Here is a 25664-nt window from a genome sequence, read left to right as displayed (position 1 = left end):
TTGTCTTTCACTTCAAAAATATGCACTACTTTATGTTAGCTTATCACATGAAATGGCAACAGAATACATTCAACTTTGTGGTTGGAGAATGGAAAAAATATGAAAACATTATGTAAATATTTGCAAGGCCTTAAATGTGACACTTCAGCTCAAACGATTTAAACAAAATAGTTACCAATTGTGCAATGAGGAAACTGTAGTCAAACACATCCAACGTAGCATGAATTCATCATCATCATCAATTACATTTAACCAGTGGTGGCTGGTGGTGATATTTTAAGGGTGGGCTAAAAAAGAATGAATATTTTATATAATAATGTATATTTTTTTATATATATATTAATTCTTTTTTATTATTATTATTTTTTTATTCCAATGAGAGACTCATCCAATTTGAAAAATAAGGAGAAAACCTGCTATAGACAACCATAAAAAAACAACCATGGAAACAAAGACCAATTGCATAGAGCCTCTGCAGTTGTGCAAATTAATTCCCCTGCATTAATTCCCCAACACTGAACACAATCACACTGATAAAATGAAACAAGATACAATATGTTTTTAAACGAGGCCTACTTTATTTAAAGAGAAACTCACTCCATCGACTTTTCTGAGATGCAAAAGGGTTAAATAATCCACCTGGTTTATGCTAATACTGCTCGCCATCGCTCCTCCTCAGTCTACGCCAAACCACGCCCACACACGCTCGAGCTCGAGGCTAGTCCATCCTGATTGGATGAATCCTGTGGCCGCGGGTTGACCCTGGGCTGACCCCAATGAGCCGCCATCCGAGGGGGCGTGGCTAGAGGCCTGTCAATCATTCTGAGCCGCGACAGACAGTAACACTGAGTGGGGACCCGAGTGAAGTTGGCCCCCCCACCTTCTTCAAATCAGACAAAATTGGTGTCAAACCTCTAAAAACATTTCTTTATATCTTTAAAATGATAGCGGCACAAACGAAAATGTTTGCTGCACAAACCAGCACAAACGTTTGACACCAATTTTGTCTGATTTGAAGAAGGTGGGGGGGCCAACTTCACTCAGGTGAAAAACCCAACAAAATGTGATTTATTTTTAAATAGTTATTTTTAAGTTGTTTATTTTAACAACGTTATTGTAAATGCCAGGGAGGGCTTAGCCCTACCAGCCCACTGATACCACCGGTCCCTGCATTTAACTCCCACTGTGAAATATCACTCATTTTCATAAAAGCAAATCCATTCATAGCTTATCTTTTTTTCTTTTTCATCCTGCTGGTTACAGAACACTTGTGTTTTGTTTCTGTTGCAGCACTTCCTGAAGCATTAAAAGAAGAGTCTTGGAAATTTGTAAAATAATAATTTTTGACGCCACGTTATATTTTGGAGCTCCATAAAAACATGTTTGACTTTTTATTTTTTTAATTTTGCAATTTATCATGTGATGCTTATTTGCCATTAAATGCATTTAAAAAATATATTTCGAAAAACATTAGGTCAGATAAAACAGGTTTTAATCCCGACAAACTAGTTTGAAAGACAATCCTCTTGCTTTTTTCATTTTTTGATTTTGTCAACAAGGAGAAGTGATCATGTTTCTTTCCCGTTTCAGTCATTTCAGTGCAGCTTCCTGATGATGATGATGACGATGATGAGAACATCCTCCCCTTGCCTTGTGTTTTTGTCCCGCCCTATGAAAACTGCTATGTGTTAAATTGTTTACCTCCCACCCCCTGTCGGATAGGAAGTCCCTGCAAGCGCCCCAGAACCTGCGCATCTCTCTTCAGTTTCTGCTCGACGCTTTCTTACTCACGTCCGGTGATTCTCGTCAAACGGATTGAAAATGCAGCGGAACATCACCAAGTCCCACATCTTGATCGCGGTCGGTTTTATTACCGTCCTGGTGTAAGTGTTTGACATTTTCTTGATTATTTTTGATGTAGTGATGAAAGAAAAGTACAAAAAAGGGAAGACATAAAGGCTTTAACGAATAAGAAAATTGCGTATTTGATATAAAAGTGTCTTATTTTTCATAGTTCAGAATATCATGCGAAGAAGGCGAAAATGTGCTGCACATATCCGTTAAATCTGGACGTTAAAGTATAAGAATATGTATTTGTGTGAACGACGGTGCGTCGCGTCATGCGCCCGCCTCATAAATATCCTCCTTCTCTGAAGAACTTTCGGATCTAGTTACAGCGAATCATTTAGTAGTTAAACTCGGTTTGTATTTATTGTAATTTTTAGACATATACCCAACCCTCTTTTTCCCTCTTGCTCTTTTTCTTACGGGAATAACACATGAGAAAATATAATGCATCCCGTTATGTCCGGGGTTAAAAGAGACCTGCTCCGCTTCAAATTACGTCGCTTAAAGGCTTTTAATTTTTTTTTTAAGTGAAATTTAGTGTGAAGTGTTATCAAGTTGTAAAATTGTAAATATATTGTAAGCACCACTAAGAACGGAAGCGCTACACCGGAATTTCTGGAGCTAAAAAAAAAAAAAAAAACAGCGAAAAATTATAATCACTTGCAAAGAGCTAAAAATGTAGAAAATCCAAGCGCATGTGTTGCTATCAGGGAAAAGGGCTGAGTTAAGTTTTTCCCTGTAAGTGTAAATATTTAAATTGCTTCCTTGTGGGCTAAAGCAGACTCCATTGTTTTGTGTATTGTACTCTAGGTTCAAAGCAGTTCTCTGAAGCTGTTCCTTAGAAATGAGTGTGCTGTATGCTTTTTCTCCCGTTTCTTTTTTGTATCTTGTAAAACTCTCACATAAGTAACTTATGTCCATGATTTACTTATTTGCAATTTAGCTGACGTGAAACTGTGATCCCAGTGAAGTAACGAAAGCTTCTTAAGCTGTTTTGGTTTCCTCAGTCTGACTGTCTGGTAACAATCACAATTAAGATCTTGCAAAAGTAGTCACACCCTTAACTTTTTCACATTGTATTTTGCTGGCATTCCTGAACCAACATAAACTAAGTACATTATTGTGAAATAAAAGTGAAGTGATGCAACGTTTGATTTTTTTCCCTATTGCTATAGTTCTGAAGAGTGTGGTGTGCATTTTAGTCAGGCCCCACTTACTACGATACCCTTAAATAAAATACAATCCAATTAATCACTTAATAAACTGAATTCACCTGTGTGAAGCGCGATCTCACTAAAACACAGCTGTTCAATAAACATCTCAGAGGTAAGATACAAAGGCTATTCATGTGTGAAAAAACAGCGTCATGAAGATTAAGGAACAGTTTGAATGCATCAAGAAAACTATAATTCAACTAGAAACTTGGATGTACTCAAAATATGAGGAGTCCTTCTGGATTCAGATACAAAGCAACACGTCCTCTTTGAATGTTATAACTTGTAAAAATAAGCATAAATGCTAAATTCGGCATTTACATGTTTGTCTAAGGAAGCAAACATAAATAACCACTGCCTTTTAGTTTTGTTTTTGTTTGGAGTAAGCCCCTTTAAGACATCACAGATGAAGAAATTACCTTTTGTATCAAACTCTCTTCCAGAAAAAGCAGACCGGGCGTAATTCCTACCGTAGTTTTACTAGCAAAGTATTTCGTGGTACCTACTCGGAAATGGGTGGTGGCTAGATCAAATATCCATTAGTTGAATTCCATTTGAATAATTATTTAAATATAATGCTACTTACAAGTAGCATTATATGCTAATATAGTTATTCTACTCCTTCCTTTGGCAAATATTCAATACTTCACAGCTTCGACTAAGAAAGATTATTATACAGATCATCCTGTGTGGTTCACAGGGAAAAACATTTGATTTTGGAATGCTATATAAGCTTAAGTGTTAAAATTATTTAAAGACTATTAGTTGAAAAATAGCTTTCTTACAACAAACAAACTACTTGACCTTTGTATGCTTGTACCTGCTGCACAATGGTGTGAGTGGCTTGCAGCCTCAGTCTGAAAAAATGGGATTTTTTCTACAGTATTCATGTAAATTTTTGCTGTCAAAATATGGGAGAGGTAAAAGACAAGTTTGCACCTCTGTCCCCTTTCTTTTAAAAGTGAGGCAAGTTGTTCCTCTTGCGTTATCATGTTCAGGAACCTGTGGGTGTAACTATCAGATCACTGTTGTTAGTGTTGCTGTTAGATACAGATTATCTCCAAATATTTTAAATAAGTCTTCCATGGAGAATATTCTGTTCATATCAATGGTGGTCAGCACATTATGAACATTTCCAGCAATTGACTTAAAAATAGAAACATAATTATTCCATATCTAATTGGGAAAGTTGAGCCGCCCAGGCTTTTGTGTCGATATAATCATCTTCTGACTATGTATCAATCTTTCACCGGCTCATATCTTCTGTTTTGTACCTTTGCATTGCCATCCTAAGACTACTGATAATAAAAATTGCTCAATCTTACATGTAATTTAATTATGTCATTACCTGCACACGATTGCCATTTATTGCCCTAGTTTAGCTCTTAGGGCTCTTAAAATATCTGAGATGATGCAAACGAAACCAAAATAACTCAAGATTACCTTTTCCTGGTAGACATGATTTCCTGGAGATGCATAGTCATATATTTTAAAGTGGACAATAAGTAGAAAGTTAAAAATTATTTCAAATTATCAGCTGTCAAACCAGGTATTAATATATGCTCAGCCAGTGGGAAATGTCCCACTTTACCAGCCGAGAACAACATGCTGGGACAGGAAGTTGGGAAAGAATCCAGTCTTACAGAGAGCAAGCTGGTTATTGGTTTGTGAAAAGTGCTTCTTTGGCAGTAAGCCCCATGTTCAGTGTTCACAGATCATCCTTACTTATGGAAATGTCAGTGTTCAAAATGATTGAGAACAGATAGCAAATGACAGAAACATCATATGATCCTTTTGCTCCTTTTTTTGTAAACCTTTTTACTACATTTAAGTAGAAAATGTAGGCTACTTAAACTCTCATCAAGTTTTCCTCCATTCTTTTGTTTTGATTTTAGCATTCACTCCTTTTGGATAGGAGTTTATCAGTGTCAACCAACTTTTAAAAAATGGCCTGCTTGACCTTGAAAACAAAAAATAAAAATAAAACGTCTCTTTCTACTGTAAAGAAAAGAAACGCCAGATCACTATTCAGTGGAAATGCTGTTATATTGTCTACACATTCAACTACAAGGTTGTGGACGATTTTAAAATGACCTTTGTGTTTTCTCTACTACCAGAGAGTGCAGGTTGTTGTTACACGTAGCACATAAAACTCAGTGTAAGACATTCCTGAAGCTCCTGCAGCTACTTGCCTGTTTGCAGCCTCCCTCACCGGTATAATTGTAGTCTTTTTATCAAGTTTTTGCAATCACGTATTCGTATAATGTTGTGGAACTTTATCTCCTGATTCATAGCTTTTCAGAAAGGGAGGTTTTTTTATGTAGCACTTCTGGAAACAATGCCTGTAGCTAAGTTTAAATACCTCTGCTCAGTGTTTGTTGAACAAGAGTGGAAAAAAGGAGACCTGTACATGTAATGCTAAGACAGTTTCCACTGTATTTATTAGTGTATATAAAAGGTAGATTTTGTGTTTTAACGATTGAAATAGGCAGGTATAAGTGTCCACTGTAATGTGGAAAAGTCAGGAAAAATACAGGGATACCTAAACTTTATGCCAGTTTCTCCACACTCAGCGACTCATCGTCCAAAATTAGGGATAAAAGCTCAAAAACATGGTGGAGGAGAATTGTCTATTTAGTGATTAACAATTGTGATAACCACTTCACAAAACAGATTTACTCCAGTGGTTAAATTGGTAGTTTCCAACTGGACATTGTTTTGATCTCTGGCTTTCACAGTCTACAATTAAAAAGAGTTTTGGTGAAAAATTTGGAGCTTGGATGCACTTATTGGTTTGTTGCTATCTATATTTAAGGACAGAAAAACAGGCTACTGAAAGAATACCATTTTAATTAATGCAAAATGACATAAAAAACAGTAACTTGGATTAGTTAGCTGCTGTATTTCTAAGGTCCAAGCAGCAAAAACAGCCTCATTGCTACATTATCGAGACAATGAGAATAAAATATAAACATGTAGACAGCTTAAAGACAAGCAGAGCCAATCTAAAACACAGTGATTCAAAGTTGAGTTTTCACATGCTGCCTAACTATCTTTTTCAGTTATTGCAAAATCCGCGAGGCATTAGTGAAACGGCTGCCTTCAAAGTTCACTTCCTGTAAACACATACAGTACTGGAGAGGACTTTTTTTATATCACACAAGAAATGCTATAAAACAAATGTTTAACCAGAGCAAGTTTTTGCTCATCTATTTCAAGGTAGTTTGTGAAAAGATTACAAGATATTCACAACTAGCCTGTGTTTTGTGACTCAGAATAACAGAAGTAAAGTCATTGGGCAGCATGTAAAGTGTGAATTAAACAATATTCATTACATGTCTGAGTAAGAGAAGGCAGTTCTGTAAAAATGTCCTGTCTTGTCTTTCACTGGTATCAGCATTACAAACTTAGCCCGATGTGGTCATCATTAAAAAAAAACATTAACTTGCCCAAAAACATTGTTGTAGCAGATAATCAATGCTTTATTTTTTCAGGGTGCAAACTTTTGTCTTTCAGTTTCTTAGATGTGCAAATGGTGTCAGTTGATAATTTAATACATTTTTTTTCTTTTATAAGAAAACATTTCAGTTCATTGAACATTTTGGTGAGTGTCTTAAAGAAAAATATAATAAATGTGCATCTATAGATATACACTAAAGGCCAAAAGTTTAAATGCAAGATGACATTTTTACAAAGAACAGTCTTAGCTTCACTGATATGCTTTACACCCAAAATAATTCATATAGCAAAAAATCCCTTTTGAGAAAAGACCGTTTACTTTATTTATGTACTGTGGTTTTTCTTGCTGGTATTCTGTGTTCCTCACAGTAGCTTCCTCTGGCTTTAAAAACAGCATGGCAAATGTTTAACTCAAAGTCAGGACTCTGGGTGGGCCTCTATAAAATGCTAATCATAAATCCAGTGGGTTTAAACTTTGGGCATTCTGGGAATCAGAAGAATGTTTGCAGAAATGTTGTTTCAAGCGTGGAGGGAATGGATAGTGGGATAATAGAGAGCATGGCTGTGTCATAAGGTGCGGTTGTGGGGAGGCTGACGCAGAAGACCCAGGTTGAAGATGATTTAATGGTAAAATGCAATTATGAAATCCAAAATCCAGGCAGCGCAGATAAGCCAACACTTAACGCTCAGAGCTGGTAGCAACTGGTCGAATAGACAGCTTGACAAGACAGGTACGACAAGGACCCGAAAAAAACACAGAAACACAGGTGGCATTAAATACACAGAGGGTAATCACGGAACGAGACACACCTGGGAACAATCAAGGGGTAGACAGGACAACACGGAGACTCAAGACACAGAAACCCAAAATAAAACACACAGAAAAACTCACATCAACACAGAGAAAACCCAATCCTGACAGGCTGAGCCCTGGTTCTTTCCTCTGGATTCGCATATTCGAGTGGCATAGTGATGATTTTAAGATAAGAAATGCAGTCCTGTGGACGACCTAAAAACAATGTAAAACAAGCAAAGTTGTTTGGTTTTCTAGGATGAACAAATTATATGCCAGTTTCAGTACATTGGTTTGTTTACAGGTAGAAAATAGAAGGTGGAATGGACAAAATAGCAATGAGTAGGAATAGTTAGTGAAACAGTAAAATGATCTGGATGTAAATTGCACAATATTTACAAGTTAACCATTAATGACTATAAAGATCAAAATATAAACCACTTTTACTCCAAAATGTTTAATAATAAATTTCCTTACATTGGCTCCCTGTAGCTTAGAGAATATACTTTAAACTGTTGCTAGTTTATACATTTCTGAATGGCTTAGCACCATGACACTTTAAGGATCTGTTGTTGTTGTATCAACTTCTCAAATCTCACTTCCCTTTTCTTCACTTCACTTTATTTTCCCACATTTTTTGTTTATTGTGTTATGTTTTTATCATGTAAAGCACTTTTAACCTTGTTACTGAAATGTGCTATAAAAATAAACTTCGACTCGGGCGTGCCGTGGTGGCGTAGGGGTTAGCGCAAGCCATGTTTGGAGGCCTTGAGTCCTCGACGCGGCCGTCGCGGGTTCGACTCCCAGACCCGATGATATTTGCCGCATGTCTTCCCCCGTTTCCTGTCATATAAGGGACACTAGAGCCCACAAAAGTCCCCCTGGAGGGGTAAAAAAAAACAAACTTCGACTTAACGTAATATAAATGTGATAACTTTTCTTGTAGTCACACTCTTGTTCTAATAATGAGCAAGAGCCAGCTGTCCAAACTCCCTGTGAGTTTTAAGAGTTTTACATTCATAGGGATGCAAGTATTAAAAAATATTTTTAAAAATTCCTCATTATAGGAGAACCACAATTCAGGCATAAATTCATTGAGTTTCTAAAATCTACCTGACTGGATTTTAAAAAATAAACTCAGGAAAGTGTGTTATGAAAATCCTTTATTACTATCCATTTTGTATGGTTGTATGGATGTGTAGCCCTTCTGTCTGTCTCGGGTTCAGTAGGTCGACTTCCCAACAGAAACATTCAGGTTTAGTGTATTTACTTTAACAAAAGAGGAAATCAAGTTGGTGGTTAACATCAGTCCAGCAGCTTCTGCCTCTACACATTAAATAAAATACAATAAATAACCTTAAACAAACTACAGAGCAATATCTCCCAATGAGCAGTTAGCAGCAGTTAATGTTTGTAAAATTAAACATAGCTAAAATGGACAAGATTAATATTGAAAACAATTAAAAACATATACAAAACATGGCAAAATTACACTTGAAACACTGTGTATTATTAAATTTGTCTAAAATATATGTTAAAAAATAATATTTGTGACGAAAACACAGAGCTGATCCTGATACGTACCATAGGTACAAATAGCAACAGAAAAAGGGGGAGGAGCTGTCAGTTACCGGTTGCTATGGTAACCACCAACTACCAAGAGCAGCCTAACAGAACTTAAAGCACCAATAAATGTCTGAAGAAACAACTTGTTGACTATAAAAAATAATATGATATTGGTTTCATTATGTCTTCACAGATTGGCATATGGCTACTTCAGAGAAAGCTTTTCATCTATCAAGTGAGTGCTAAAAACATTAGCTAGCATTACACTTTTTAAAAATATAATTAAACACTGTTAGAGATTTCCACTGAGTCTGTCAATGCCTGACTGTTCAACAAATCTCATGACCATTTTGTATCTCTTTCATCCTATTCATTTTGCCACGTGATTTGAAAATGTGCTTTCGTTTTCCTTTAAAGCTTTTACAAGCCTTGTGTTTCCTCTGAGAAGGATTTATTTGAATCGGAAAATAAGTCTGATGACATAAATAACAAGGACAAGGAAGGCAGTTCTCGCACTATTCAAAGGCAGTGCGAGAAAGGCAGCAGGAAGGTGGACGAATCATGGATAATGGAATCAGGGTAAGAAGCCATTTTTTGTTGTACATTGTTGTTCAACACTATTATGGTTTATTATGGCTAAAAAATGTGCTAGAGCTTTAAAAACCATATAAAGCACCCACCAATCTATTGTATACAGTATATCTACTCATTCTTGTATAGTATAGGAGCATTTTAAATAAGTTGTAACATGTAAAAATGTAAAAAAAAAAAGAAAAGAAAACCTTTGTTAATTGTAAGCTAAAATTAATCTTCTGCCTAAATAGTTATTTTCTAAAGAGTCATTGGTATATATTTTCTCTTTCAAACATTAAATAATCATTTGTCCATGTTTGCATCCAGATCAAATGTAATTGTATTCCCTGTTTTTCCTTTTTTTTTGAGTGACAGAGAAGTTTGAAGATTTATAAAGAAAATTCTTAATTTGAGCGGGGAAAAAAGTATTGTACTTTTCTCATCTACTCTACATATGAACTCCTGGACTGGACCTCAGCTTATGTTAGGGATTTTGATTTCACTGTCAGATATTTACAAATATTGCTGTTATTAAATCTGTTTTTAAAATGATTTTAGTAACATTTTTGATCATATGCGTATAATTAAAAATTATACTGTATAAAAACAAAGCACACATGGACAAAACAAATCATGTGAAGTTCAAAAGGTGAATGGTGACTTTATTATTCAAAGTTACTAAAACAAAACAACTAACATTGATCTTAATGTGATATAAAATATAATCTGGAAGACACAACATACCAAAATGTAAAAATAAATTTGATTTAGTGCATATTATCAAGACTGAGAGCTTAATTTGAATTTTTGTAGGTATTCGATTTTATTGTGTGGACATACCATACCATACCAACTTTACTTATGAAGCACTTTATATACCGACAGGACCAAAGTGCTATGCACAATCAAAAAATACAACGCAATTATAAAATAGAAAAGATCGAATATAAAATACATATTAATATACAGACACAATAAAACAAGGTGAAACCTCTCAGATTGTGAGAAAAGCCACAGAAAAAAGATGGGTCTTAAGAAGGGACTTAAAAACAGCGAGTGAAGAGGCCAAAGGAAGATCATTCCATAGCTTGGGAGCTGCCACAGAAAAAGCCCGGTTCCCTCTGAGGTGCACTTTGTCTTTGGTACCTTCAGAAGCCGCTGATCAGCTGACCTAGGTGTGTAAGAATGTAACAGCTCAGACAGACAGGGAGGGGCATGGCCATTAAGAGCTTTAAAAACAAATAAAAGGATTTTAAAATGAATCCTAAAATGTACTGGCAACCAGTGGAAGGAAGCTGAAATAGGGGAAATATGGTGAAAATTTCGTGTACCTGTTAAAAGACGTGCAGCAGCATTTTGTACCCTCTGAAACTGGGAAATATATAAATCATTGACTCCTATATAAAGTGCATTACAGTAATCCAGCAATGTAGTCACAAATGCATGGATCACTGTTTTGAAGTGCTGTCTGGAGAGAATAGGTTTTACTTTGGCTAGCTGCCTTAAGTGGAAAAAGCTGGATCTTACAACGGCTCTGTGTGCTTCTAGCTTAAGACCAGCATCCCTCTTAATGCTGGGATTAACCCCTAAATTTGTAATAACCGGTTTGACATACTGGGCCAAAGAGCCAAGATTGATCAGGGAATCTACAGTGGATCTGCCAAAAAATCACTACCTCTGTCTTATCTTCATTAAGTTTCAAGAAATTTAGGGCCACCCAGGCCTTCAAATCTTCCAGACATAAAAACAGAGACCAAAGAGAGGTGGAGTCTGCGTTCTTTAGTGGTAAATATATCTGTGTGTCATCTGCATAACAATGAAAAGCAATCCCATATTTAAAAAAAAAAATAGAGGAAGGAGGTACAACAAGAAAAGAAGCAGGTTTAGAACTGAGCCCTGTGGGACACCACACGACAGTGGAGCAGAGGGGGACCTCTGGGCATCAAGACAGACACAAGAAGTACGCTTGGCCAAATAAGATTTAAACCAATCCAGAGCTATGTGACTGATGCCCACCTACTGTTCCAAACGGGAAAGTAAAATGCCATGATCAACTGTATCAAAAGCAGCTGATAAATCCAACAGCACCAAAACAACACAGTCACCAAAATCAGTTGCTAAAAGTATATCATTAAAAACTTTTAAAAGAGCTGACTCTGTGCTGTGAAATGGTTTAAAACCAGACTGAAAAACCTCTAATATATTATGTTCATTAAGACAAGCCATTAGCTGATTATAGACTACCTTCTCAAGAATTTTTGAAATAAAAGGCAGTTTGGAGATAGGTCTGTAATTCGCCAGAACAGTAGGATCCAAAACTGGAGAACTGCATGGACAGGAACAATGCCTCTGATATGAAAACCTCTTTCCTCTTAGAAAACATATCCGCCGAGATAAAACCTTTGTTTCTTTGTTCTCAGAACAGCTGCCCTGACGCAGATGGAAAAACAACTAAACTAACCCCCCACTTGATAATGTGGGTCATAATTGTAGTTTTTTAGAAATCAGTTCACAGTTTAAGATGCAGAAATGAAGAATAAAAACACACTGGGTGAATAAGTGATATTCAACCTGTGGAAATCTGCACCAGCAGCACTTTTGATAACATATTTTGACATGTTTTTTTAGCTTAATTGAGTTTGTTCAACAGTTAGCAGATCTGCAACATAATGTTAGGTGTTATGTCTCCCTGTATCATGGCTTCTTCCTGTGGAGATAATGTTTTTAAGAGAGACCCTATAGTGGTAAGATCACACCAGATATTGAATGCAACTGAGGTTCTTTCTGAGAACATGATTTTGCTATCTCTAGTTGCGTTATTATTTTATTTTTTCAGCTTCAAACATTAGATTTTGTCCCCTTCAGCTAGTCAAATAGAAAGCAGTGTTCTTAAAGGAATAACACAAGGCAAGTGAGCTTCCTGGAGTGAGAGCAACCCTTGGTATGTGGCAAGGAATTTTATCAAGTTTATGATCCAATGATTCCAGCAAAGCCTGGGATCCAGGAGGAGGAGGAAATGCTCCCAGTCTGAAGTGCTCTGGTTGAGTTGTCCTAAATCAACATGTTAAGATGTCAAATAAACTTTACAAAGGAAGGATGTGAGACCTTTGAACCAGCAGAACAATTACAAACATCTTATAAGCCACGTTTCAGTGACTTAACCCTCTGTGAAATGAATGTTGGCTGAATCCGTTTTCCTATGTTCACTGGTTTTACTGACATGTTATCAAGAGTTTTAGTCAGTGGAGTTCACTTATCATATTTTGTCTCATCTAGTTATATTTGAGCAGTGATTTCTTTTTAAAATTGAAGGGTTTAAGTTTAGCAACCTTTTAGTAACCCTGTAGTGTTTTAGCACAGAGTTGTAGCCATGTTTAATTTAAAAATTATAGGAACAAAAGTGTTTCTGCCCGGTCACTTTAAAGTAGTTTGTAGTGACACTATGTTGTCAAAATTATTACTGGTCATTTATATAAAATGTAAGGGTAATTAAAAGGTGTTTATATTTTAATAAATAGAATTTATTCATTACTTTAAATGACAGTCTATGGCAAAATTGTTCAGAAATGTATTATTCTTTGTTTTTATAATAAACTTTTAACTACAATCAAAAAATTAAAAAATACATTTTCTTTACATGCCCACACAATTTTCTAGCAAATTTTGAAGTCTAATTATAAATTAGAAGTGCACTGACTAAAGAAACATAATAACAAATAAATGTAACATTATATTTCTCCACTGTAATGAACAAAAACCCCCATAGAAATCTGAAAACACCAGGCGTCTCATTTAGCAGTTTTAGGGAATGTGCCATTTTCAGAAAGCTGACATTTATCTGACATTAAATTACTTATAATTGAATAAATAGTAAAGATTTACTCTCTAAGTTAATCTTTTATGATTTATAAAATGTCCTGCATGTACAACTTCTGTCCTTCAAAATAAAATGCTGAAGCTGATTTCTCTTTTTCTTCTCCAGACTAAAATATGCTCAGCCAAGCACGCTGACTGGGTAAGCCATCACAACATATTTGATTCTACTGTGCAACTCTGTTCTTGCCTCAGATCATTTTTCTGGCTCAGTATGTAAAATCTTGCAGTTGAAAGAGGGTTTTATTTGTTTTTATTATGCATTTTTATTGTTCTAATGTTCTTTAAGTAAGTACAGGAACAAAAATATGAGCATTTAGGTTGTTTTTCAATTTGATAAAAAAACAAGAAAAGTAAGTTGATCTAAGGTTGAGTGATGAGTCCAAATTAAATGATTATACTTGTTTTTGTCAGTGAAGATCAGTAAATTGAAATGTTTCTTGAAGTCACCACTATTTTTTAATATTAAATATATTCCGGACAACTTATTATACAGTGGAAATAAAAAATGTATATACCATGATTAAAACTTGATCTTTTTTGAGGTGGTAAGACATGCAGCTATAAAACATTGTTTCAAAACATTTCTACCTTTAATTGTGACATTTGTACAATTAAACTGATAAAACACAAAAACAATAGAGATTCTAAGGAATATTTTTTTTTTACTACTTTTACTACTTTCTTAAATACTGCAGAATACATGTTGCATTAAAGGTGAAAAGAATTGAAAAATGACTTAACTTCGTCTCTTTATACCTACTGTAGCTGTGGATTATGCAGTGTATGTATACATAACTAAAAAGCAATGCAATTGGTGTTTTTTCTAATACCCATTGAGTAGTTTCGGGTTAAAAAACAGTAATAAGGATGACAACCCACATGTTTTAGAAGAATAATGGGCAGAACAACTATGTGATGCTGCTTTCTGAAGCTTATTAGCATTAAACTCTTCATCAGTCATTAGAAACCAAAAAAAGAAGATAAGTTGAAAGGCTTTTTAAGCTTTTTAAGCCTTTTAGATCACCGTGACTCAGAATTTGCTCCAATGTGAAACTATCCTGTGATCATTTTTGTTTATAAATGCATTTCCCTTTGTTCCCAAGACGGACAGATGTAAATGCCGTAACAAACTGGAACGCTCCTCTCGTCTGGGAAAAGACCTTTGATCCTGTGGTTATTGATGCAATCTATAAGAAAATGGACCCAAGAATAGCTGTGGTGGTTTTTGCTGTTGGCAAGTATGTAAACAGAATATGGAAGAAGTTTTACTAGATTGCAGTTTCTTTTCTGTATTGCTTGTTTTTTTCCTCACTAATTGAAGGCCTTTGTTGTTTGCTTTCACCACCCAGATACACTCGTTTTCTACAGAAATTTATTGAGACAGGAGAAAAGTATTTCTTTGTTGGGTTCAGTGTCACTTACTACGTTCACACAGACAGAGAAGATGAAGTCCCCAAGGTGAGTTGCTTGTATTTTTGTTCTTAGCCCTGCAACACTGTGATTGTGAAAAGCATTTTAATACTTCTTTAAATACAGATTTGATCAGCCAAATTTCTTTTTTCAAAAAAGATCAGTTAGTCAAACAACTTTTACTGACTACAGAAAATATAATCAATTTATTTTACTCCACTTTTGAAAGTTGAATTCTTCTTTGAACCAATGCTGGTTGAATTTTTTAAAAGAACCAAAACAGCTTTTTTATAATTATTTATGCTCTCTTTGTCTAATTTTAGAGATTCTTTGATTATCTGAAACATAAAATTGCAACAAAGTAGAGTAAACATTTTAAAATTGAGAAGTGGTAAATATGTTTTCATGTCAAGACTCTTTGTGCAGACTTGGCTCTCATCAGATTACTGTTTGTAAAAACGATATTGCTAAAAAACAGAAGAGAGGCCATGGGGATGGATACAGGTTCAGAAAAGGAAGAGACAGCAGCTATGAAAAAAAAGTTGTCTAAAATATTATAATTATATGCTAGATTGTGTTGGTTCATGTTTTGGATTAGAAAGTTCAAGAGTCATAAAAACCTTTGCAATGTACTGTGTAGTTTGCTAATGAAACTGTTGATGATATATGTCTGAATTACCAAGAACGAAAACGCAGTCACTACTCACTAAATGCTGAAATAATACTTTAGGCTCATTTTCACAAGCAAAATCTGTTCCAAGAAAATGGATAGTTTGGCAGCAGGAAGAGCTGCAAGCCAAATCCTGCATGACAATACCTGCAAATCACCTGAATGCTAAAAAAAATTCCAGGAAAGAAATTTCCGTTTCTGAAATCTGAAACTTTTGTTCTAATAGGAAGATGTCCTCCTTGAACTCTGACAAAGGAATTAATTGTTTTGCTTTCAATATTGTTTTTCTAAAAAGAAATATTATTCTAGTTTGGTTATATTTTTGCCTTACACTTATAAAATGCATAAATCTGGCATTTCTCAATCTTTTTTTCATGTAAGTTAGAGTGTTCCAATCTGTATGTTGCCAATTTGCATGTTCAATTTTTACAACTGTCTCTTTAAAAACAAAAAAACCCATAAAAACCACCTAGCTAGACTCTGTCTTAAGGATTTGAGGACTATTGTTATCATCTAATAACAGGAAAATTGCTTGAAGTCATGTAAGTGCACTTGTCATTTATTATGTTGGCATGGAAAATTCTAGACCATAAAAAAATCAGAAAAATCCTATTAATTATGAGTCATTTACTGTACATCCAGGAACTGTGACTTGCTATATGTAACATCTCAGATTTATTAAATAAAATAGGGTTTTTTTCAGCAAAAAATGTGTTGCAACAAAAGTAAGATGCTGTACTTAAAGTTTGAATGCAGAAAATGAATCTGTTGAGATTAAAAATGCAAGACAATTTCCATGTAGGTATTTGACACAACAGATTCACAAAAATAAACAGGATAGATTACGACACAACTGTAACTTCTTGTTATAATTGCTCCTTTCTGAGAAATGAAACAAAAACATATCTGGTGGCACGGTTTACAGTAATATACCTTACCAAGCTCTGCCCACAACCGACCCACATGACTCCAAGTCTCACAAGCAAAGCCTCCCGGCGCGTTGTTTCTATGTAAACACAACTCGATTAGTGCATCATTTCTACCGGAGTTTCACAATATATCAGCTACAACAATGGACAGAGGAACTAACAAGTTCATGTCATCCTTTTTGGATGAGATCAAGGTGTTTGCGATGCCTTAAACATTGTGCGTCACAGCAAAATGCTTTCGCTCAGATCCACACACCCTCTACATCAGGGGTACCCAAACTTTTTGAGACCAAGATCTACTTTTTCTCTCACCAGCCGGCTGAGATCTACCTCATGACACGAAGACATAAAAATTGTAAATTAAACTCTATTGACTTATTTTATATGCGAATTTATAGCGGAAATATTAAAGTGATAGAAAACCTAATGCCGTTTCTTCCTCAGTGAGATTCTGACACTGGGAGCAGGTTACTGGTTTCTCAGTCACAAGCTGGTTGCAAACCTGAGGCCAGCAGGTGTCAGTCAGTTATAGTAGATCTGAACTTTGACCTCAATATGAGAAGCTACAGACTGATAGGAGGAACCAAAGAGCTCTGTAAAGGTAAAGGCAAATCTTCTGAAGTTGGGATATAATTAATTTAATTTCACATAATTACCTCGGTAGAAGCCATTTGTTTGTTAAAATTTTATGAAATATATTTGTTCTATTTGATGTTTGTTGTGAATGACGTAAACTCACAAACGAACGAGGTAATTAGTCCAACGTTTAGAAACTACAGCGGCTGTAATGCGCCACAGCAAAGGTAAACAAAGATAAAATAACCCGAACAGGTGATCAACTCAAAACCACTCCTACCTTTTTACTCTCTCTCTCTCTTTGTAGTTTAAGCATACCTGTTACCGTGGCAATGGGCTCTTTTCACCTGCCGCGCTGACGTCACAACCGCATGCTCAAATGCGGCTCTCTTTTTTCCGCTTTGAATTACCATGACAGCTAGAAAAGACAAAGTCATATTTCAGACGCAAATAAAACAATACTATGCACTTTGTTGTCTTCCTAATATAATGGGCTTTTAAGTTTTCATGGATTTCCAAGCGGTCCTGAATTAAGAAGACAGTGGCTTGTAAATATTCGTCGCTACCAGTTAAAGCTAACGCCGCACAGCAAAGTTTACAGCCTTCACTTCACTCCGGATCAACTTCTTCAGCCTAAAGAAGAAGGTAAAGGAGCCTCCTGTGTTATTTCCATGGAATCACTTCTGTATTCAGCCTGAAAGAGAGTTTATGGGAACGAGAGATCAGACCAGAGCCAGACAGCCGAGCAACTGATCCGCCTGTACACACCGCTGTAAACACCGTCCTGCTTCACAAGAAGCATGCAAAACTAATAAAGCGAAATAACACGGAGACCTTAAGGAACACGGCCATATTTTTCTAAAAGCAACAACTTTGAACCTGAACAGTCAGCTGAACTAGAACTCCGACACCAGAGCTGCTCTACTGTTAAGCTATGGGCTTGTTGTTCCTCAGGCTTCAGAAACAAAAAGCCTGAACCGTAAAATCCCCCGTTACTTGGTCTCTGACACTAACGACAATAAACGCAGGTAATATACTTGAAAACAAGGTAAAAACATTGTCCGTTAGAAAATGGATGGATGGATGGAAATGTTCGAGAATATTGCCTACTAGCATAAGCTAAAGCTAATATTAGCCACAAAGTTTAAAGAAAGTAAAACTCACCTTCGTATCTGTGAACGTATAACGAGGCGTACATCTTAAAACCTTTCAACAGCTTACTTGTTGGGGCTTCGGATCGATATACATCATTAATTGTTACCTTGGACAAGCCCTGCAAACACCCAGTGTAAAGAGCCATTTTCAATAGATCGGAAACGATCGAGCCGCTTTTACCCGAACGCGGAAGCTGAGGTTCAAAGAGCCCATCGCCTGCGCCCCGCAAGACGAGCAAAGATTACGTTACAAACATAACATTCAGGCCATTATGATATCAAGTTTCCAGGCTTGATATTTATTTCTCGATTATTAATCAGCGCTTCCCTGAACACAGTGATGGTTGATTGACTAGCTGTACTTGGTGCTAACGTGGCTAACACGAGTAACAGTTTAGTCTAAAGCCTTTTCTGCTAAAATAAAATCTTTAGTGTATGTCAGATACAGTACACATTGCATATTGATCTGCTTAGCTAACGTAAGACTGCGTAGCAGACAGGCTTCAAGGTGTAGAAGTTGTATCAGTTCTGCCATTATGCTGTACTTAGCTAACGGGAAGCTAAGTGTTTGTGAGACGACCACGCACGTTGTAGCCGCGCTACTACGTAGAATGGGCATCAACCAATGAAAAGCGGCCCCTGTGGTAAGGTCCATGGAAAACTTCTTAATTTTATTCATAAAGCAAGTTAGAAGTGCATATCTCAGTGCAAGCTATTTAAGTTTGGTAGCCATACTAAGTAGAAAAAGCACCTTATAGTAAGATAAAGCAGTACAATAAAAAAAGGCCTGAAATGCTTTCATGATTTTTTTATGGAACTGTAGGGCACTGGCTTAAATATGTCAGCGGATGCCACCAAAATGTTAGGTTTGTTCTTTGAGTTGTGGAGGTTGGTAAAGTGTGTCCGTTGAAGAACACCGTACTTGGCGTCTGTTACGGTGCGCTGGCAGAACAACGGTCAGTATTTGCTGTGAATTCTGAAGGTAAGCAATGCTGACCGCCAGCTCCTCAATGTAGGTAATGTTACTTTTAATGTCCAAGTAGTTAGTTTTGTATCGTTTTGTCTTTTACTTCTTTTTTTAATATATGCTGTATCTGTAAACAAAAACAAAAAAATAACTGCGTTAATGAGATTTATGTTGACACGCAGTATTTGCTGTGAATTTTGAAGCCGCTGCGCTGTCGGTTGGTCCGAATAAACGGTCTGAACCATGATCTCAACTGCCGTGTGGGTCCGATTCCTGCCTCAAGTTTCCTTCTGACAACCACCATTAAAGAAAACACAACCCAGAGTCTAAGGAACAGCAGGTGTCATCTCACCCGAATAGGGTTACAGAACCATACAATCAAAGATAAAGGAAAAATTCAGCAGACTGGTTTTTCTTGTTAAAGAATTCAAACAAAGCTGGAAATAACCTTGGTCTTTCAAGGAAAGCAGATGAAACTTGGAACAAACGTTTAAAGCGGTGATCAGATTTCATCTGGTATTTGTGCCAGGAACTCAAAGATCAAAGAAAGAGGGAGTGACACAAATAGGCAGAGAAGATACTGTAGATTTAAGGTCATTGTGAGATCCTGTTTGGGGAAAAAAAGCTGGAAAATTAAGTTAAATATTCAAGGCAAATACACTGAACCAGTAAAATAAATCCAGTGTTAATAAAATGTATTTAAATGTAGAGGATTGTGTTTAAGCTGAAATAAATCACTGGACTCCTTTATGGTGGTAGATGATGCAGTTTTTCTCAGAGCAGCTTAACCTGAGGGTTCCCATTTTATTTTTGCACTGAATTGACATAATTAAGAAAAGAGACTCGTACCTACTACTCAGGTCTAAAATTCTGAACTTTATAGATAATATTGTTTGTTTAATACAATTTACAAAGCTGGATAAAAATCTTTATCTCTAATTTGAAAAGCATTTTTTCTGAACTGCTTTTCAGTTCAGAGAAGCAATGTGAGATGCACAGGGTGTGTGCAGCTCACACCCTGTGAAACTCTAAAGAACAGCTTTGCGCCGAAAGGCAGATCTCAAAAAGACTCACCGTAACCCTGCATGCAGGGTGACGTAGTTGTGAGTACTTATTGAAGTAACTCTGCTAACATTTTAGTAGCACAAGGCTAAGAGTTGAGGGCTTGACTGATATCAAAGCCTATCTAGCCTTTGGCAAGAGTTGATTTGTGTTTCCTAGTTTTATTTTTAAAATCAGTAGTAGCAATAAGTTTTAAGTGCACTAGCTCCTTAGCAGACTGTTTTCTCAGGCAGTACTGCGCTGCAGGTGCATTTCAGTTGAACAAAATGTCAGATGTTTCAGTTGTAGCGCATGTTGTGGACACATCCGTTCACCTCTATGTTCTGACTCCAGCTGCAGCTCACGCCCTGTGAAACTCTAAACTGTGAAATTTAGACTTGTGGCTTATTCACCACTTCAAGTTGGTGAAAGTACTTCTTGAACAGCTAGATTCTTTAGTAATGAGGTTTTATGGTTTACTCTTCTTTAGATTTTCTGCAGGATAAGAACTGGGTTTATGAAATGCTGACATTTTCTGAGAGACTGTTTTATTTGGCAGGGGGAATCAGCAGTCATAATGAAATCATGCAATTAATTATTGTAATGATGCACGCTTCATAAGTGTAGAAAGCAAATCAATCAACAAGAGAAGTAGGCATTGTGTAGACAGATCCAGAAGCTTACAAAATAAACAATTTACAGACAGTTAACTCAGATTAATAAATAATGATACCAACTAGAAGCGACATAGGTGAGTGCATAAAAATAGTCAGAGAACTGAAAGTAAGTTTCTGGTTGACCAGAACCTGCAACTTCCTGACTTTTGAACAAGAAGTAAAGTGAAGTCACAAGAGGAACCCCCTCACTCAAGACTTACTAATGATGAAACACACTGAGCATAAGCTAAAAATACAAAAAAACAAAAGGTCGACTAACAAACCAGACTATTTATTGATACAATGCTTACATTAACATTGAATTTGTTGATTTAAATTATACATTTGTGGTTGAAGGAGGTACAAAATGAAGAACGTGGGAGGCAGGCACAGATCCTTTTTGCCAAACTGAGCTGCAGGACTTGAGAGTTCAATAAAAAAAAATCATATTAAAAACCATCTGCCAAGTGTAAATAGTTAAAGTGGAACAAAAGTATCATCGTTTGTTTTTTGTTTTGTATGTTTTATGCTTGTTTTGTTTCCTTTTTTTAAGTGCTGTTGCAGCATTTCAGCCTTTCAATATGGAGAAACCCATGTGCCACGACAACACTGCTCTAAAAAAACCCAAATATATCAAAACTTATGTTTGATATTAGATATTTAATCAGCTTTGTAGGTGTTTATCATTCGACCAATGCTGCTTTTGTATTTATATTTATATTTATTTATTTCAAACCGATTTTAAAAAACAGAAAAACATGCATACATACCCAAGAACAAAATTATTTGTTTACTACACTTTTCTGTTTGAAGTGAACACTTACTTAATCCTACCCCTTATCTCAATTTAATTAAATATATTACCTACTGACTCAATAATTATCAAAAATTGGTAATTAAAGCCATAATATTGATAATATTCTAAAGAGCCAACAATAAATTATATTACACAGAAAAGATGATTACAAACTAACTCTCATGAGACAAGAAAATGTACAGATAACACTAATATTAGCAATAACGTTTGCAAATAACAACATGGCTTACAGCTAAGGTTCTTTGTATTAATTTTTAAACTGGTTGATGTTTGGGCATTGTTTTAGTTCCATACTCAGTTTGTTCCATTGTTTGACCCCAGTTTGAATGTTTTGGTGTTGTTGTTTGCAATTAATTGGGTTTTTTTGTTTGATTTTTCAGGTTCCTCTGGGTAAAAACAGGAAGGTTACAGTTGTGTCCGTCCCAAGTGCAAACCGCTGGCAGGATGTTGTGCTGGGAAGGATGAAATGGGCGACCATCACCATTGAAAAGCAGGTAAAAAGTGAAACACAAAGAATTGTCCAAGAAAGAAAACTAGTTGTTTTTTTAATGAAGCCATGGAAGCTAAATGGTTGGACAGATTTATTGTAAAAAGTGGAGTAAATATTAGGCAAAGGCTGGCAAATACATGGTGTTCTAATATCCAAGGACACCTCATAAATTTTAGTTTTCCTTCTGTCAAGTACTTAATGATAACTATTCCGTTTTTTTCAATACACAGTCAAATTCCTATCCTGCATATACTGTACATTCACATTCAATAACTTAAAATATGCATTCTGATGAGGCTCATTTATCAGATTTTAAGCAGGTAAAGAAACTTTTCATTAAGCCCACATTTCAGTTGGTTTTTTTTGTTGTTGTTGTTGTTCATATAAGTGAAAAAGCATCATAATTAGCAGAAATAAAAGCTTTCAAACATCAGTTTCTGTGTAAATAACTAGGAGTGAGAAAGGATAAACCAGCCGTGATTTACTTAATTTTGGAAGATCTTATTCACCAGTTTTATCAATGTTCTTAAATGTCTGAGAATCAACCACTGTTTACTTTTGCTCTGCGGTGAGCGAGAGCTGACACGTCTGCAGTCAACAATAGGCCGACTTAATAACTTTCTCTCTGTAATTATCAACTTTTCAGACAAAAGTAAAAGAATATCAGTCAAAACAGAATCGTCAGGTCAGGCTTTTTAAAGATCCCAGTAAATAATCTATGATGTGTTTCAGTTGGCGACGGAGTTGCTGAAATAAAGGACTGTTTGAATAATATTATAATCTTTTGAATATGACTCTATAGATCAAAATAGTTAGAACTATATATATTATTATATATATCTCCCTGACTACGCCACAATGCTAAATAGATGTGAGCAAAACATTTGTTTACATGTTTTCCATGTAAGCAATCTTACATGTTTGACATCACTAAATGCCTTTTGGCATTTTGTAATGTCAAAAGGAGGAAATTTTTGCTTTTTGCACCCGAAGGGGAAAACATCCTAAGAGTCACTAACAGCAAAAGCTTCACTCATGTTGGCTTTGCTTAAAGCGCTTTCATTTAAGCAGCATTTAAAATTCATCCAGCCTCTGATGTACTTCACACAATGTGCAAAACAAAAAACTATCCAAGAAACTAAACACAGAAAAATAATTAGATGAAAGGGAGTGAAAATCTTTATACATATAATTTGAATGTAAGGTTTTTCATTCTTTGCTCAGTAGGATAATTTACTTTCCTCTCTGCGGTGCGTTTGTTTTACGTTTCACTGCCTCATCTGCTGCTCATGCTGGGCAGAGTCCCAACCAAACACCTGTTCTAACCACATAACACTGTCCTGGTGGTTTGGTTCCTTTCTGAGAGGACAGAATGAAAGTACTAAACCTAAAGAAGGTGTGAAATTTCCCCACCGAAACAAACTAAATCCTCCAAGCTAAATAATTCAGGTGCCTCCCAAACCTCCGGCAGCCATTTCAAATTGACTGTGGCGATGTTTGAACTTAATGTTTCAGACAATTTGAGTTTTCAAATTGCTACTTTACATTCTAGAAATAAATGCCAGCTTTACAAACATCATCCGTTACAATGTGCTCTAGCATTATAATGTTTTATTAATACCTCCATTACGTCTACTTTCAGATCCGTAAAGAGGCGGATTATCTGTTCATGATGGACATAGACAGCGAATTCCGTGGCCGGGTTGGAGCCGAGTCCCTCAGTCGTCTTTCAGCTGTACTTCACCGGGGCTACTACAAGGTAGCCTCACATAATATTTGCTCCAAGAGATGTAAATTAAGATGAGAGATATTCAGTCTCTTTGTGCCATATATGCTGCTTTTACCTGTCATTTTCAGTTCATCACATATATTATTCAAAGCCTCTCATGTTGACCTGTTTTGTCCACACAGACGACGCCAAGGGACAGTTTTCCTTATGAGCGTCGACCTCAGTCCAAAGCCTATATTCCTGCTGGGGAAGGAGACTACTACTACACTGCAGCGGTGTGGGCTGGATACCTGGAGGAGATGTACAAGCTAGTCAAGTAATCAAACTACAAAATCTTTACGACAAAAAACCTTCGCCTTTAAAATCATGTCTATCCAGGCAGAGGTGTTGACTCAGGTTTTTAGCTGCTGAGACTTGAGACTTGACTTAGATCAAGAAAACTTTATCTGGAGTAATCAGGACTTGAACCAGGATATGCAGGATATGTAAACACACTGCAGCTCTGACAGCCAATGCAAAGCATGTTTACACTTTATTGTGAAAGGCTGATTGAAATATTAACCAATTCATGGAGTACTTATGGCTCATAACAACAAGCTCATGTAAACTGTACCTTCATAAAAATGCCTACACATCTAAACGCTGGATAAACTAGATAATTTCAGAAATAAAATAAAAATAACGTACCTAAATCTAACACTGTAAAACATTTGAGGGTGCTTTAACTTCTGCTTTGACAATTTAATTGAAGTCAAGAAGAAAGTTGTTTTGGTTTTGACTCAGAAATTAAAGTTCATTAAGTTGATTTAACAACAAGAGACAAGTTGTCTAAACATTGTTTTTTAAGTTTATTCATCTTGAATTGTGAGATTTAACTTAATGCTAAAATTTAAACCAAATTGTTATTTTACAATATGCAAGAAAAGAAACCTAGTTAGAGCACACATTTCTCTATTATTTTCACTCACCTTATCAAGTTAATGTATAAATAATTTAAATTCTTGTTCCAAATTGCCTGAGCAAAATTTCTGATAATGAATTTTATTAAACATCAGAATGAATTCTGCTAAAAACATTTGGTGTGAACAGGACATTATCCTCAAGCTTTAAAATCAACATTTGCCTTAATAAAACACAAGAGTCAGATCAACGTAACGCATTTCCATCTCAGGTTGCCAAAAAATGCCGCAAAGCATTCTGGGAAATAGTTCCTACTCCTCTCTTCTTCTTTTTTCAGTTTTTTAAGTGTTAACCTAAAATCTCTAGTTTATTCAGTTTGATGTAAACTTAAATGTCATGTGTTTTTTTTGTTTGCTGGAAGTGTTAAACTTTTTGATTTGTATTTTGATTTCTGCTCTTTTACCAGGTACTGTTACGAAATGTCAGAGGAGGATGCCAAAAACAAGATCGAAGCCGTTTGGCAGGAGGAGAGTCATCTCAACAGGTGCAATATGACGCAAACTAAAACTAAACTTATCTAAAACCAAAATATCTAAACAGAAAAATACTTACACTGCATATTTGTCTGTCCTTCTTCATTGCAGGTACCTGTTGACCAACAAACCGGCCAAGGTGCTGTCTCCAGAATACCTGTGGTCTGACTATGATAAAGTATCGCCTGACATTAAAGTCGTAAGGATCTCCCAGTTGGTTAAGAACTACGCAGAAGTTCGTCCAAATGGTGGAAACTGATGCTCAAACCTCAGGAGCTGGACTCAGGTTCTGCTCATTTTACTTCTTTGTAGTTTTGGGTTTAGGGTTTAGGTGACAAAATATACCCGTCTGTCAGGGGATGCTCATTACTGCACACGAGTCAATTCTTACCAACCCGCTTTGATTACCGACAACTTAAATTATTTTTCTAAAATCTACTCATAGCCTATTGTAAAAAAAAAA

General features: G+C 35.9%; 1 protein-coding gene across 1 annotated transcript; it reads left to right on the top strand.

The window, feature by feature from the left end:
• Positions 1-1626: 1626 nt before the first annotated feature.
• On the top strand, positions 1627-25664 carry LOC116718900 (globoside alpha-1,3-N-acetylgalactosaminyltransferase 1-like). The gene is made up of 11 exons (XM_032561181.1): positions 1627-1883; positions 9074-9115; positions 9298-9459; positions 13436-13468; positions 14433-14567; positions 14679-14787; positions 21930-22043; positions 23682-23798; positions 23951-24084; positions 25135-25212; positions 25313-25664. The coding sequence occupies exons 1-11, from the start codon at positions 1822-1824 to the stop codon at positions 25458-25460; spliced, it is 1134 nt and encodes a 377-aa protein (XP_032417072.1). The 5' UTR covers positions 1627-1821; the 3' UTR covers positions 25461-25664.

The sequence above is a fragment of the Xiphophorus hellerii genome, chromosome 4 (assembly GCF_003331165.1).
Source record: "Xiphophorus hellerii strain 12219 chromosome 4, Xiphophorus_hellerii-4.1, whole genome shotgun sequence".
NCBI lineage: Eukaryota > Metazoa > Chordata > Actinopteri > Cyprinodontiformes > Poeciliidae > Xiphophorus > Xiphophorus hellerii.
This window is presented reverse-complemented; position numbering and strand designations above follow the sequence as displayed.